This window comes from Cetorhinus maximus, chromosome 21 (genome assembly GCF_964194155.1).
Source record: "Cetorhinus maximus chromosome 21, sCetMax3.hap1.1, whole genome shotgun sequence".
NCBI lineage: Eukaryota > Metazoa > Chordata > Chondrichthyes > Lamniformes > Cetorhinidae > Cetorhinus > Cetorhinus maximus.
In genome coordinates, this window is record NC_135899.1 from 12307178 (window position 1) to 12324592 (window position 17415).

Below are 17415 nucleotides of genomic sequence, written 5' to 3' on the forward strand. Positions count from 1 at the left end.
GCAAAATGGTGGTGTTTTCACTTAACAAATAAAATAATTATTATCTGAATGAGTGGAAACCTAAAATTATAAGAACAAAGTTGAATCATATAAATCATCTGTATTTCTTAATATCCAATTGCTGTGGAAATTGTTAGCAAGGCCGGCTTTTATTGCCCAAGTATAATTCTCCTCGAAGGTGACGAAGGGCCTTGAACCACTGCAGTCTGTGTGGTGATAGTGCTCCCACATTTAGAGAATGTGCAAACATGCATCAAAATGAAATTCACTGTTGCCACTGGGGTTTCACAGAAACCCTCCGAGATCTCTGCACTTGTCCAATTCCGGCCTTTTACACTTCCCTAATTTCCATCACTCTGCAATAGGCGGCCATGCCTTCAGCTGCCTGGGCCCAAAGCTCTGGAATTCTCACCCTAAACCTCTCTGGCTCTCTACCCTCCTTTAAGACGCTATTTAAAATTTAGCTTTTGGTCATCTGTCCCAATGTTTTTCTTTGGTGTTAAATGTTGTTTGATAATCATTCTTTTGAAGTCCTTGGGACAGTCCACACTATCTAAAAGGCACCATATAAATGTAAGTTGTTGTTGAGGTGCATTGGGGAGCACCTGAAGTTCTCAGTGACCGTCCATTTGAGCTGTGGAAATCTCTCACCACACCCCCCCCCACCACCACCACCACCACCACCACAATTATGGATTGTAAAAGCAAAATACTGTGGATGCCGGAAATCTGAAATAAAAACAGAAAGTGCTGGAAAAACTCAGTAGGTATGGGAGCATCTGTGGAGAGAGACAAACAGAGTTCACAAGAAATAGGAGCAAGAGTAGACCACATGGCCCATTGAGCCTACTCCACCATTCATTACAATCATGGTTGATCTTGATCCAAAGAGGAGTCATATTGGACTTGAAACGTTAACTCTGTTTCTCTCTCCACAGATGCTGCCAGACCTGCTGAGCTTTTCCAGCACTTTCTGTTCTTATTTCTATTATAGATTGTGTTCAGCCAAACTTAGGCTACATCTGGGCCGAGCACTTTTGAGGTGTGTACCACTTGGATGAACTACTGGGAGCTTACTCTAATGATGGATGCAGTCTGACACAATGAGCTAAGGGCATTGCACGACATTTAAGTATAATAGCTCAAGAATGACTTATTTTCTCTTTAAAGCGGTTGGTACCTTTTATCTTTTATAAAATCGTGAAAGCCCATTCTGCTCTTGATGTCACACTTCGCATAACGTAACAAATTGTAGCTTAGTTTTAATTTTTTTTAAAAAAAACTACGTGAGAACTGAAGTCTAGTAATTTACTTTCTTTCGTGACCTGGGGAGGTTCTGAGGTAATGAAAGGAGTCAAGCAGCTGCTATTCTAGAGAAACTCTGCACAGTGATTAGCTGCAAATTTATCCCTTTTTGGGACCGCGTCCCCACAGAGAGCATTTGGGCCTTAACTTTGATTTGCCACAGCTCTCAGACTCGGCAACTTAATACACCGAACTCTGTTTCTCTGCAGGTGGTGATCTTCGTAAAGTCGGTGCAGCGGTGCATTGCCTTGGCACAGCTCTTGGTTGAGCAGAACTTCCCCGCCATAGCCATTCACCGAGGCATGCCCCAGGAGGAAAGGTTAGCGCAGCCACATTCAGTGACTTAACAGGTCAGAGGAGGGTGATCTCACCCTCTGTTTGTAAGGGAAGGGAGGGTGGAACATGTAGAATCTCTCAGCGCAGAAGTATCGTAGCCCATACCAGCTCTTTGAAAGAGTTGTCCAATTAGTCCCGCTCCCTTGCTCTTTCCCCCCGCTAACCCTGCACAGCTTTTCTTTTTCAAAGTGTACATCCAATTCCCTTTTGAAAGTTATTACCGAATCTGCTTCCACCGCCCTTTCAGGCAGCCCATTCCAGATCACATGTCGCTGATTTTTTTTTTCCCTTCCCATCTTCCCCTTAAGGAATCAGTTTCGCTTGCTTTTGTCAAAATCATAATTTTGAGCACCTCCCTATGAAATGTCCCCTTATCCTTCGCTGCTCTGACATAAATAACCTAAGTTTCTTATCTCCAGAGCTGTGGGAAGAGTGAGAGAAAAAACATCTATGACCTTCAGCCTAGGGCTCTCCCTGAAAATAGCTGCTGGAAGATTGCAGGGAGGGTTTCACCACCCCCCGCCCCCTCCAACCTTTCTGCAGGCCTTGTAAGTGGGCCACCAGACCACAAGCACCCTGATGATGAGCATTCGCATATAGTGATCCTGCTCATCTCCAGTCTTCTCCCATCCCCCGACAAACTTTACTCACCTCAATGGGATGCGTTTCCCTGCGCTCATCATCTTCCAACACACGGGTGGTTTACATATTAATGACCAGGAGTAGGATATGCATACATACTTACACACAGACACACGCGCGTGTCTACACACACACACACACATGGTTTACATATTAATGACCACAAGTAGGGACCCTTGGCTGACTCTTGTTGCTTCGCGCTAACTCAGAGGTACTGAACCCGATTGTAATGTGCCTGCTTCCACCTGAGCTAAGATCAACTAACTTCAGGACCTTGTGCTTGTGTTTATTTCCCTGCCCCAGGATCTTCATGTTGTTTCTCCCTCCCAACACCCCCACCCCAGCCCCCACAGGACTAAATGAAAACAACACAGTGAATTTGTCATACTTTACGTCCCCAGGTTATCCCGATACCAGCAGTTCAAGGATTTCCAGCGGCGGATTCTGGTTGCCACCAACTTGTTTGGCCGTGGGATGGACATTGAGCGAGTCAACATTGTATTTAACTATGACATGCCAGAGGATTCCGACACCTACTTACACAGGGTATAGTGCCTTTTGATTCATCGCTGAAGCTAAACGTGTTTCCTTTATTTACTATGGTGAAGTTTGTGCTCAATGTGCTAAAAATTTGGTGACTTTCTGTTTCAGGTTCTGAAGCTCAGAGATTTCTTATCTAATTTTGAGCATCCCCAATTTTTATCACTTCACCATTGGTGGCTGGGCCCTAAGCTCTGGAATTTCCTCCATACACCTTTCTGCTTCTCTCCTATTTTAAGTCACTCCTTAAAACCTACCTCTCTGACCAAGCTTTTGATCAGCTGCCGTAATATCTCCTTCTTGTCTTGGTGACAAATTTTGTTTCGTGATTATCTTGTGAAGCCCCCCGGAATGTTTGCTACCTTTAAAGGTACTATGTAAATGCAAGTTGCTGTTGTTGTGACGTCAGCTGGTTTTCATACAGATGGACACTAGTCTGTCTTTGCTGAGACTCTGTTTCAAATCCATTTCCAGGCTATTGGAATGAAAGGTTTCCCTCTGCTGGTTGAGTCCTGTATGAATTGAATATCGAACAATCTCAACCTAGTGCCAAACTCCGCCTGGTCCAACAACGCAAGTTAACAATCTCGCTCAGAAAGGCCACGAGATGGCTGTGTGTGGTATATCTATAAAAAAAAATCGGAGCAGAAGGATATGTTCTCCTGAGATTGGGGCTGGAGAATGCAGCTGGGGCAGAATTAAAGGCTCGAGGCTGTGCTGTAGCTTACTTGCAAGTCCTTGACGCTGACGCTGGGTGCTTCAAATGGGAAGTGTTTCATTCTTCTGCACTAATGTCCCTCTTACCTGGCGCACAAGATTTTTAAGCAAAGTTTTATTTGAAGATAACTTGCCATCCCGACTGAAATGTAAAACAAAAATTTGTCATGTGAATGCACTACGTGTGTGTTCACTATTGTCACTAACAGTTATCTCCAGGCTACGGTGATGGCATCAAGCACAAAGGTGGTAGGTAGCATCCTTAACACTGCTTCTGTAGATAATCACACTGACAATACAGGTGTTGAGCATGATTGGAGTGTAGTCTGACTGAAGGGCAGGATAGCAGAGTATATTGAGACTAGGGGGACAGCAGTTCCAACCTATACCCCATTTGGTCTTAACCTACATTCAGCAAGAAAGGGACTTGGTTGCATTTTGTCCCTGACTGAAATAGCAGAAATTCATTATTTCAACCCTTCTCGCGAACCACATTCCCGCCCTGCCCAGTTCAGAGTAACTCAACACATTGCCTCTCTGGACATGTGTGGGACCACACTGTTCTGTAGAGGGTCTAACCCAAGCTTATTTGGTGCTACTTGAGGATAAGAAGACGGGGTGAAGATGGGTCACTGGAGTAAAATTGGCTCCAAGGTGACATGCCTGGCGATGGTAGAGTGGAAGAAACTCATCCGTGAGAGACTTGGTACCTGAGCTGGGCGATTCCCTTAAATCCCTACTGTGGATTGAGCAGCTAACCTGGTATGCTGCTTGGACCAGGGAGGGTGGATTAGTCATTGGGGATTACTTGCATACTTTGCCCTCGACAAAGCAGAGCCCTAACTGGTAAGATGGGGCAGATGGTGGCGTAGTGATGATGTCACTGACATGCAGAGGCCCAGGCTTTCGGGCACAGGTTCATGGCAGCTGGTGAAATTTAAATTCAATTAATAAAATCTGGAATGTAAAGCTAGTCTTGGAAACCATGACAAGTATCATCGATTGTCATAAAAACCCATCTGCTTCATAATGTCCTCTAGGGAAGGAGATCTGCCATCCTTACCTGGTTTGGCCTACATGTGCCTCCGGGCCCACAGCAATTGACTCTTAACTGAAATGGCCGAGCAAGCCATTCAGTTCAAGGGCAATTAGGGATGGACAACAAATGTTGGCCTTGCCAGCGACGCCCACATCCCATGAAAGAATTTTTAAAAAAAAGAATGTCCCAAATTGTAAAGGACATGGGAAGCTCCCTGCTGCTGATAAATCCCCACTGGGGTTGGGTTTACCTGTTAAACTCCAGCAGTACCAGCTGCAGCACCTGGCATTGATAAACAGCGGCTCTTACCAGCCAGCACTGAGACTGACTGTAGGAACAGCTCATCGAGCTATGCTGAATGGAATGTGCACTCACTCAGTCGAAATGCAAATTCCGGTTAAGTAACTTGGGGAGTTTTGCAAAGGGCTGTTTGCAAGGTGTCAGCCACCCAGTTCACCAGAATGTCACCAACGCCAAGGAAACTGCCAACGCAAGGTTAAATCTGATGTCCGCTTATTGTACGTTTGCCAACTTTTCCACCCACATTAATCACTGGAGGAAAATGTGCCCAGAGTTTAAACAGAGCCTTCGATGCTTCATTTTGCTCGACTGTGCCCATTCATGAATGAGCTGATTTTAATAAGTTTCAGCTTCTACCTGCAGGTCAATGCAATGTGTGGTCAGCAATTAGCTGTGCAGGCATGGAGAGCTGAGGACTGGACCCTGGATGGTGCGAGAGTTCGCAGCTCTCGACTAAGGCACAGCCGTGGACCTCGAGCTTTAAGGTGGGCAGAGGAAGGGAGGAGCCAATGATCCGACTCCTGGACTGCTCTCTGGCACCTTTCTCTGAGCCCCGATATTTTACTGAGACAGCCCTCCAGTCACATGTCCTCGGATGACCCTGACATCCCAGTCTCTCTGTTGCAGGTGGCCAGAGCTGGCCGTTTCGGCACCAAGGGACTGGCTATCACATTTGTGTCAGATGAGAATGACGCCAAGATCCTCAATGACGTGCAGGACAGGTTTGAAGTGAACATCAGTGAACTGCCTGACGAGATCGATATTTCTTCATACAGTAAGTGTCAAGCATAGCCTCTGTTAACGACACGTTCTGGTCCTCCCTCTAGGACCGATGGGTTAAAATAATACACGGATTGGGTTTCAATTTACTCCAGTAGAACTTTTCATATCGTTCTGGCCTTGGTATTCGGCAAACACTTTTATAACCTTGTTTCAGTTTATTAGCAGTTGAGTGTCTAGTTACAAAGCATTGCACAGAATGTACATCATGGAAACAGGCCATTTGGCCCAGTCAGTCCATGGTGAATTTTATGCTCTACAGGAGCCTCCTCCCACCCTACTTCATGTAATTCCCATCAACATAGCCTTCTATTCTTTCTCCCACATATAAATATCCAGCTTCTCTTTAAATGTATTTATCCTATTCATCTCAAGCACTCCATGTGCTAGTGAGTGCTAATCACTCTGCATAAAGATGTTTACTTTGAACCCGTCTCCTCTGGCATAAGAACCGAAAGTGCTGGAAATACTCAGCAGACATGGCAGCATCTGTGGAGAGAAACAGAGTTAACGTTTCAGGCTGATGATGTCCCTTCATCAGAACTGAGGAAAGATAGAAGAAATGTAATAAGTTTTGGGTAAGTGAAAGGGAGGAGGAAGGACAAAAGGAAAGGCCTGTGATAAAGGGGAGGGCAGGAGAGATTAAATGACAAGCTTTTGTGGTGATGTGTAAAGAAAAAAGATGTTCTCCACATTGTAGAATTCATTTTCCAGCTTAATGGAATTGAAACTCGGGGCCTCTTGAGTTGTTTGTCTAACACCGTAGCGATAACCATTGCATCTACCTGGTTTGAGGATTTGTTGCTTTCACTGTTCTTTTTAATTTTGAGTTGGAAATGGAATGCAAAACCCAGGCTGACACACTCGGTATAGTACCAAGGCAGCACTACACTGTCAGAGGTGCCATCTTTTGGGCAAGATGTTCAAGTGGTGCATCATCTGTTTTCTCAGGTGAACATAAAAGATCCCCACAGTACTATTTCGAAGAAGGGTAGGGGAGTTCTTCCAGTGTGCTGAGCCAATATTTATCCCTAAAGCAAAATCACGAAAACGAATTAACTGGCTGTTATCATTGCTGTGTGTGGGAGCTTGCTGTGTGAAAATCACCAGCCGTGTTTCTTAGGTTATGACAGTGACCACACCGTCAAAAAAAAACTTAATTAGCTATGAAGCGCCTTTAGGATGTGTTGAGGATGTGATATGCGCTGCAGAAATGTAAGTTCTTCCATTGCTTCATGCTTGGAGACACCAGGTCAGCTTGCCCTAGGCTAGGCTGGTCAAAGCACCTCATGGCCTTTTACTGATACTTGGTTTGAGGAGTTAGCTGATCTCAGTCCAGGTAGTGTTTGAGGAAGAGAAGGGATGGGTGGAAATGTCAATGTGCAAAATGGACTTTTTTAACATGAAGGATATCAAACTGTATTTAATTCTCTCTCTCTCTCTCTCTCTCGTGTTCCAGTTGAACAGAGCAGATAGACCAGGAACACCACAAGTCCAGCTTTTATTGCCGTCGATTGTTGACAGCCCCAAGTGTGAAACTGCACCATTTTACATTGATGTCATTCATCAGCATTGACAGTGGAAGTGGCTGTATGTAAATACCATGCGTTTGGTTGCACTTGACAGCGAGTGACACTATTCCGTTATATAGACAATTTTTAGAATTATTTTCCTCTTTCCTTTATCTTTAGTGAACTGTGTTTGCATGGAAATTATGATTGTTACTATAACACTACGTCATCGCACCTGGTACAGTGTATTTGAGTAGAGAATATGTTCCAATAGTAATTAAAAAAAAAAAAACCCCCACAAAAATCCTTGGTACCAGGAGCTGAGTATGTTGTCAGTCTTCTGTTTCCTCTCACACTTCTGTGAAGCAATCGACAAGCTGTTGAGATGTACTGTCCGTGGGACTCCGTGTGTGAACTGAAACGGTGCAGGCCTGCATTATGGAGGGCATCGTAACCCCGCATGGTTCTGCCCCTCAGCCCACATGCACGCACACACTTTCCAGCAGGGGTTAAGAGCAGATCCACTGGTTTTCATCCTCCCTTTCATATGGAGCCTTGCCATGGCCAATTGGGATTCCTTGGCTGAGATCAACTGAGGGAGTCACTTTAATCCGAGCTGTCTGGAGGTAAGCTGAAAGGATCGGATGCAGCACTTGAGTTACACCCCTGCATGATTTTATTCTTCCTCCTGAAGAAGGAGACCGCAATACAAAAACAGTGGAGACAGGTACGAAACCATATTGTCTGACCTAAGTTGTGCAGTGCAGGTAGGACTTTGAAAACAGTTTTTTGTGACATAAAATCTGTCCTTGCATTAGAAATCAGTGGTAAAGTATTGCCACTCAAAGGCAATTCTGTTAATGGTACTTTGTGATGTAACTATTTAGAATTGCTGTACGGCACAATGTATTAAGTTAACTTGTTTCTTCACAAGGATAACTTGCATCAAAATGGAATAAAAATGAAATGTGACTTAGTACATCACAACTAATGGCAAAATACTGTTGGAAACGTTTTTAAATATTACAATTTTACCACTGTCTACTAAACAAGTTTTTATTCATCTTCCTAAGGTGCTGTTTCGTGCTGGGTGATATTTCCACTTTGGTCCCACCAGAGCAAGTGGTCTTTCCTCAGTTTTGAACAGTGCGAGCAATTCCACGGTCGACTGCAGTTTTCAGGAGTGGAGGAGGACACGAGATGGTGACGAAGAAATGGGGAGTCTGACTGAATTTCCTCTTTCTAGTTTAGAGTATGCTGAGGTCCATTGCAGCATTCCCAGCGCTGCCCTGGATTGAATAAGTTACCTCAGTGTAGAGCGTGTGGAGATAATCCTAGAATTTCCTGATCTTTGTGTGGTCCCGATACCCCTATGCTTGACATAGGAACAGGAGAAGGCCATTCAGTCCATTGAGCCTGCCCCGGTATTCAATTTGATCGTGGCTGATCGAATACTTCAATGCCTTTTACCCACACTGTCCTCATAACCCTTTACGTTATTCTTAATCAGAAATCTTATCAATCCCTACCTTAAATATACTTGATAACTGATCTTCCACAGCCCTCTGGGGTAGAGAATTCTAAAGATTCACAACCCTCTGAGTAAAGAAATTCTCCTTATCTGGGTCCTAAGTGGCTTCCCCTTTATTTTGAAATTGTGTCCCCTGGTTCTAGACTCCCCAAACAGGGGAAACATCTTACCTGCATCTACCATGTCTACCCCTTTAAGTATTTTGTAGATTTTTAACACGATCACCCCTCATTCTTCAAAACTCTAGAGAATATAGGCCCAGTTTCCCCGATCTCTCTTCATAAGACAGTCCCGCCATCCCTGGAACAAGCCTGGTGAACCTTTGTTGCACTCTTTCTATGGAAATAATATCCTTTGAGGTGAGGGGACCAAAACAGCACCAGGTGTGGTCTAACCATGTTTCTATACAATTGAAGCAAGACTTCACTACTCCTGTACTCAAATCCTCTGGCGATAAAGGCTAACATTCCATTAACCTTCCTAATTGTCTGCTGCACCTGCATGTTAGCTTTCAGTGACTTATGGACAAGGACACCCTTTGGTCCCTTTGTACATCTACATTTTCTAACCTCTTACCATTGAGGAAATACTCTGCACATCTGTTCCTTCTACCAAAGTGGATAACCTCACATTTTTCCACATTATATTCCATCTGCCATGTTCTTGCCCACTCACTAAGTCTGTCCAAATCTTCCTGTAGTCGCTTTACATCTTCCTCACAACACACATTCCCACCTAGCTTTGTATCTTCTGCGAACTTGGAAATATTACATTTAGTCCCCACATCCAAATCATTGATGTACATTGAACAGCTGGGGCTTAAGTGCTGATCCATCCAGTACCCCACTAGTCACTGCCTGCCAACGTAAGAATGACCTGTTTATTCCTACTCTGTTTTCTGCCTGTTGGCCAATCCTTAATCCATGCCAGTATTGCCTATATTGCCTCCTATCCCATGTGCTTTTATTTTGCTAATCAACCTCCTGTGAGGGACTTTATCAAAAGCCTTCTGAAAATCCAAGTATACTACTTCCATCGACTCTCCTTTATCAATTTTGTTAGTGACATCCTCAAAAAAACTCCCAAGTTCGTCAAACATGATTTGCCATTCGCAAATCCATGCTGACTATGCCCAGTCAGATCATGATTATCCGTTTATCACATCCTTTATAATAGATTCTAGCATTTTCCCTATTACTGATAGGCTAACAGGCCTGTAGTTCCCTGTTTTCTCCCTCCCTCCCTTCTTAAATAGTGGGGTGACATTTGCTATCTTCCAATCTTCAGGAACCATTCCAGAATCTATAGAATTTTGGAAAATGATCACCAATGCATCCACTATCTCTATAGCAACCTCTTTCAACACTCTGGGATGCAGAATATCAGGTCCAGAAGACTTATCAACTTTCAGTCCCATTAATTTCTCTAATACAACCTTCTTACTTATACTAATTTCCTTCAACTCCTCATTCTTCCTAGTCTCTTGGACATCTAAATCTGGGAGATTTCCTGTATCTTCAGTGAAAATAGACACAAAGTAATCGTTTAGCTTCTCTGCAATTTCTCTATTCCCCATTATGAATTCTTCTGTCTCTGCCTGTAATGGACCCACATTGGTCTTAGCCAAACGCTTCCTTTTTACATACCTATAGAAGCTTTTACAGTCTGTTTTTATGTTTTTTGCTAGATTGCATTCATATTCTATTCTCCCTTTACCAGTTTCTTGGTCTTCCTTTGCTGTATTCTTAAAAACCTCCCAATCCTCAGGTTTACTACTACTTCTGGCAACTTTATAAGCCTTTTCTTTTAATGTTATACAATCCCTAACTTTCTTCGTCAGCCACAGTTGACTGACTTTTTTGGATTTTTGCACCTTGAAGGAATGTATAGGTGCTGTAAGCTATGTAATAGTTCTTTTGAAGACTATCCATTGCCTATGTACAGTCATATCTTTTAATGTTTTTTCCCAATCCACCTCAACCAATCTGTCCCTCACCCCTTCATAATTTCCTTTATCCAACTTTAACACCCTTGCTTCAGAGTGAACTACCTCACTTTCAAACATAATGTAAAATTCTATCATATTGTGGTCACTCATTCCTAAAAGTTCTTTTACAGCAAGATTATTAATTAGCCCTTTTTAATTTCATTATACTAGATCAAAAATAGGCTGTCCTCTAGTTGGCTCCTCAACATACTGCCCTAGAAAACCATCCCTAACACACTCCAGAAACTCGTCTTCCACAGCATTAGTGCTCAATTGGTTTACCCAGCCTATATGCAGATTGAAGCCCCCCATGATTACTGTATTGTCCATGCTACATGCTTCCCTCATCTGCTGATTAATACCATGCCCCATATTACCACTACTGTCTGGTGGCCGATAAACAACTCCAACCAATGTCTGCTGCCCTTTGTTGTTTCTTAGCTCCACCCAAACAGATTCCACACATTGTTCTTCCGATCTGAGATCCTCCCTTACTAATGCATTGATCCCATCCCTTATTATCAGCGCAACTGCACCTCCTTCCCCCTCTTGCCTGTCCTTCCTAACATCGAATATCAGTTCCCAGTCTTGGTCACCATGCAGCCATGTTTTTGTAACGGCAATTATATCATACCCATTTACCTCTATTTGTGCCTTAGATCAACTACCTTATTGTGAATGCTGCGTGCATTCAGGTAGAGTGCCTTTAACTTTGTCTTTTTGACATTCTGCATTCGAAGCATACTCAATGCTCTGCTTTGTTTCTCCTGCTTTCTAGTCTCACTACTACTTCATGTTACCAACTTGACTTTCTTCCAATTTGGGCCACCCCTCAGGTAAGTTAGTTTAAACCCACCCCAACAGCACTAGCAAATCTCCCTGTGAGCATATCAGTCCCAGTCCTGTTAAGATGCAACCCATCCAGCTTGTACAGGTCCCACCTGACCCAGAACTGGTCCCAATACCTCAGAAATCTGATGCCCTCCCTCCTACAACAGTTCTCCAGCCACGCATTTAATCGATCAATCCCCCTATTCCTGTGCTCATTAGCACTTGGCACTGGGTCTAATCCTGAGATTACTGCTCTTATGCCCTTTTTAATTTCCTTCCTAATTCCCTGAAATCTGCTTTCTTCTTTTGGTACCAATATGGACCACAACTTCTGGTTGAACCCCCTCGCCGCCACCCCACCCCCACCAAAAGGATGTTGTGCAGCCACTCTGACATCCTTGACCCTGGCACCAGGGAGGCAACACACCATCCTGGAGTCACATTTACTGCCGCAGAAACGCCTGTCTCATTCCCTGACTATGGAGTCCCCTATCATTATTGCCCTTGCATTCATCTTCCTCCCGCCCTGTACAGCTGAGCCGCGTGTGGTGCCACAGGCTTGGTTCTGGTTGCACCCCCCTGAGGAACCATCAGCATCCAAAATGGAATACCGATTAGCGAGCAGGATAGACTCGAGGGACTCCTGCACTACCTGCCTGGCTCTCTTAAACTGCCTGGCGGTCACCCACGCCCTCTCTGGCTGTACGCTTCTGACCCACGGTGTGACCACCTCCCTAAACGTGATATCCACGCAGTTCTCTGCCTCGCGGATGCACAACAGTGACTCCAGCCACCGCTCAAGTTCCGAAACCCGGAGCTCAAGCTTGTGCAACTGGTGACACTTCCTGTAGATGTGTTTGTCAGGGACACGTGGTGCGTCCACAGCGTCACGTATACCGCAGGATGTGCACCACTTGGCTGAGCTGACCTGCCATCCCATAATTCTAAAAACTATTTATTACCCTTAGAGTAAGTAGAATGAGTAGAATAAATTACTAGTAACTTAACTTTACTACACTTAGGCTAACTATCTTATTCTGGTTTACTTTATTACTTTATTTCACTTTGACTTGATTTTAACTTTACTTCCCTATTGCTAGTGTTCCTTACTAAAATCCAAGTAGCTACTTCTCTATAAATGATACGTTTTTCTAGTTTTAAGCTATTTAAACACACTCGCTAACAGCAGCTTCTCACCAACCAGTGAACTTAAAAGTTTTCCTGTGACGTCACTCCTGGATTTATTTTTTCAAACTCAGTCCATTATCTGAGTAGAGGTGTCCCTGCTCCCCGAAGGTGAGTGAAGGCCCTGAGCCGCGCCCTCTATTTATCCGCTACCCAAGAAGAGGTGTCCCTCACAGGTCCGGCTGTCTCCGCTCCTGGAAGAGAAGTTGACATGTTTATCATTGAGGCAGCAGGCAAACAGTTTGAATTCATGCTTGGGCTAATAAATGGCATGTAATTTCATATCACACAAGTGCTAGGTAATGACCATCTCCAACAAGAGAGAGTCTAACAATCTTTGCTTGACATCTATTGTTTAATTTCCCCACATCATGGAGATCGCCACTGACCAGAAACTTAACTGGACCAGCCATATAAATACTATGGCTACAATAGCAGTAAAGAGGCTGGGAATTCTGCAGTGAGTAACTCACCTCCTGATTCCCCAAAGCCTGCCCACCATCTGCAAGGAACAAGTCAGGAATGTGATGGAATGCTCTCCCACAGATCTGGACAAGTGCAAATCCAACGGCACTCAAGGAGTTCGACACTATCCAGGACGAAGCAGACCGCTTGATTGGCACCCTATCCATCAACTGAAACATTTACTCCCTCCACCACTGGTGCACAGTGGCAGCAGTGTGTACCGTCTACAGGATGCACTGCAGAAACTCACCAAGGCTTCTTTGACAGCACCTCTAAAACTCTCAACCTCTACCAGAAGGACAAGAGCAGCAGACACATGGGAACACCGCCATCTGAAAGTTCCCCTTCAAGCCACACACCGTCCTAACTTGGAACTATATTGCTGTTTCTTCACTATCGATGGTACTTCAAAATCCTAGTACTCCCTTCCTAACAGCACCTATGCCATTTTTAAAATTTGTTTATGGGATGTGGGTGTCAATGGCTGCGCCACCATTTATTGCCCATCCCTAATTGCCCCTTGAGAAGGTGGTGGTGAGCTGCCTTCTTGAACCGTGCAGTCGATGTGGTAGCCTTACCCACCCTACTTCCGTATTTCCCCCGTTTGTGGGAGCTTGCTGTCCACAAATTGGCATTTGCATTTCCACAACAGTGACTACACTTCAAAAGTATGTCATTGGCTGTAAAGTGCTTTGGGACGCCCTGAGGTCATGAAAGGTACATTCTCTCTCTCTACCTGTTCTGTCATCTGTCTGCCTGAAATTAAGTCATGGATGAGTCAGAATTTACCCTTTATCTGTACATCCGAAAGCTGAACACATCCAAAAACCAAATGTTTTTTTTAATGGACCCTAACCTGAACAAACACAAATCTCACCGACCTTCTGAACTGGAAGCCTGTGACCCAAGCTGATAGGAACCTTGCTGACTGGACACAATCTTTGTATTTGTAGACTATAGCTAGCCTAAGCTTAGGCTATTGTAATGCAAGTAGGCCTAGGCCTACCGAACATATGTTAGATATATCACATCTGAATACAGAAACACAATCCACCCCAAGTATAAAGAATACTGTGGAACTGAGCAGCAGGAAGTCTAAAGCTCTGAGCCTTGACTGTATTTGCCAATCCTTTCCATGTCCTTCCCAGCCACTCATTCAGACTGAATTAGGCTGCATAAAACCTTGGCCTCCTATTTGAAACACAGCTGAGTTTCGATCCCGCAGCCCACCCACAATTCAACTCCTTCCACCTCCGGAACCTCGCCTGCCTCCACATTAATTCAACTCCACTACCATGTTTCCTGCCACACCTGGCTCACTGGTTAGCAGTACGCCTCTATCTAATAACTTCAACGCTGTGGGTTCAAGTCCTGCCTCACAGAACTAAGTGTAAAATCTAGGCTGACGTTCCTAGTGCAGCACTGAGGAGCGCTGCACTGCCAGTGATGCTGTCTTTCAGATGAGACGTTAAACCCAGGCCCCACCTGCCCCCTCAGGCGGTTGTAAAAGATCCCATGACACTATTTTGAAGAAGAAGAATTATCCCTGGTATCCTGGCCAACATTTATCCTTCAGTTAAAATCACAGAAAACAGATTATCTGGGTCATCATCACATTGCTGCTTGTAGGAGCTTGCTGTGCGCAAATTGCCTGCTGCCTCCCTACAACACCTCAGAATTACTTTGTTCACTATAAAGTGCTTTGAAATGTGAGAAGTTCAATTCCACATCCATGTCTTCAAATCCATCCATATACTTCTATACCTTCCTGTTATCTTTGTTCCTTCTGCAACCCTCAGTCCTCTAATTGTGTTTTCTGCACATTCCCAGCTTTTCCCCCACCAACCTCCCTTTATGTCCCACTGCGACAAGAGCCGTCAGCTGTTTTGCCTTAGTTTTGAAAGGGAAAGGAAACATTTACAGGGCTATGGGAAAAAGCAGGCAAATAGAACTAATCAACACAGGCACAATGGACCAAATGGTCACCTTCTCTGCTGAATTTTCTTTATTCTTGCATGGGATGTGGGTGCCGCTGGCAAGGCTGGCATTTATTGCCCATCCCTAATTGCCCTTGAACTGACCTTGCCTGGTCATTTCAGAGGGCAGTTAAGAGTCAGCCACATTGCTGTGGGTCTGGAGTCACATGTAGGCCAGACCAGGTAAGGATGACGGATTTCCTTCTCTCATCGACATTAGTGAGGCAGATGGGTTTTCGTGTCAGTCGAAGATAGTGGCCATGAAACTATCACTGGGACTAGCTTTATATTCCAGATTTATTAACTGAATTCAAATTATACCAGGTGGAATTTGAACCCATGTTCCCATTAATAATCCCATCTCTGGATTACTAGTCTAGTGACATTACCACTACGCCACCGTCTCCCCTACTCTTCTATATTTCTGCTTAACTTCAACATCTGTCTGCACCCAGCAAAGTGATGGAAGGCGCCATTGATAGTGCTATCAAATGGCACGACCTCAGCAATAACCTGCTCACCGATGTTCAGTTTGGATTCCGCCAAGGTCACTAAGCTCCTGACCTTACTACAGCCTTAGTCCAAGCATGGACAAAAGAGCTGAACTTGAGGTGAGGTGAAAGTGACTGCCCTTGACATCAAGGTGGCATTTGACCATGTGTGGCATAAAGGAGCCCCAGCAAAATTGAAGTCTATGGGAATCAGGGGGAAAACACACTTATTGGTTGGAGCCATTCCTAAAACAAAGGAAGATGGTTGTTGTTAGAGTCAATCATCTCAGTTCCAAGACACCACTACAGGAGGTCCCAGGGTAGTGTCCTAGGCCCATCCATCTTCAGCTGCTCCATCAGTAAGGTCAGAAATGGGGATGTTCGCACAATGTTCATCGCCATTCGCAACCTTTCAGACACTGAAGCGGTTTGTGCCCATTTGCAGCAAGACCTGGACAACATTCAGGCTTGGGAAGGTAAGTGGCAAGTAACATTTGCGCTGCACAAAAGCCGGGCAATTACCATCTCCAACAAGAGAGAATCTCTCAATCTACCCTTGTCATTCAACAGCATTACCATCACTGAATCCCCCACTATCAACATCCTGAGGGGTTACCATTAACCAGAAACTGACTGGACTAGCCATATAAATACTGTGGGTTCAAGAGCAAGTCAGAAGCTAGGAATCCTGGGGAATGTAACCCACCTCCTGACACCCCAAAGCCTGTCCACCATCTGCAAGGCACAAGTCAGGAGAATAATGGAATACTGTCCACTTACCTGGATGAGTGCAGCTTCAACAATACTCAAGAAGCTTGACACTATCCAGCACAAAGTAGCCTGCTTGATTGGCACCCCATCCACCACCTTAAACATTCACTCTCTCCATCACCAAAGCTCCTTGACAGCAGTGTGCACCATTTATATGATGCACTGCAGCAGCTCACCAAGGCTCCTTTGACAGCACGTATCTGCTGCCCTTAACCTCCACCGCTTAGAGATAAGGGCAGCAGATAGGTGGGAACACCACCACCTGGAAGTTCCCCTCCAAGCCACTCACCATCCTGACTTGGATCACCATTCCTTTAGTTTCATTGGGTCAAATCCTGGAACTCCCTTCCTTACAGCACTGTGGGTGTATCTGCACCACATAGACTGCAACGGCTCAAGGCGGTGACTCACTACCAGCTTCTCGAGGGAAATCAGGGATGCTCAATAAATGCTGGCTAGGCCAGCGAAGCCCACACCCTGTGAACAAATAAAGAAAAAACCCTTAAAACTAACTACGTGGGAACAGGAATAGGCCACTCAACCCTCGTGCCTACTGTTTTTCTCTCAATTAGATCATGGCTGGAGTAAAAACAAGACGTGTTGGAAATACTTAGCAAGTCTGGCAGTGTCAGTGGAGTTAACATTTGAGGTCGATGACCCTTCAGCAGAACTGGGAAAATGAGAAATGTGAAAGATTTTAAGCACATAGAAGAGAGAAATAATCTGTGACATGGTGGAATACAGGAGCGCTTAATTGAGATTTTGGCTGATCTGCATCTCAACTCTGTTTCCCCCTCTGCCTTGGTTCCAAACCCTCAATACCCTTGTTCTAACGTTACTCTATTTTAAAACATATTTCCTCTGCAAGTGCCTTGGGCTGCTTTTCTATGTTGTTATTGCTTTATCAATGCGAGTTGCTGCTGTGCTGAGAGAAGCCTATAATAGTCGAAAACAAAAACAGAATTACCTGGAAAAACTCAGCAGGTCTGGCAGCATCGGTGGAGAAGA

The 17415-nt window shown here is 44.6% G+C and overlaps 1 protein-coding gene across 2 annotated transcripts in view; it reads left to right on the plus strand.

Moving 5' to 3' along the window:
- The window catches only part of LOC144695684 (spliceosome RNA helicase DDX39B), a 34262-nt gene extending 26020 nt beyond the window's left edge, over positions 1-8242 (plus strand). For both annotated transcript variants that reach the window (XM_078566626.1, XM_078566625.1), the window contains exons 8-11: positions 1515-1624; positions 2685-2829; positions 5507-5654; positions 7119-8242. In XM_078566626.1, the coding sequence (XP_078422752.1) occupies positions 1515-1624; positions 2685-2829; positions 5507-5654; positions 7119-7135 (420 nt within the window). In that variant the 3' untranslated portion in view covers positions 7136-8242. The remainder of the gene's footprint in view (positions 1-1514; positions 1625-2684; positions 2830-5506; positions 5655-7118) is intronic.
- The last annotated feature ends 9173 nt before the right edge of the window (positions 8243-17415 follow it).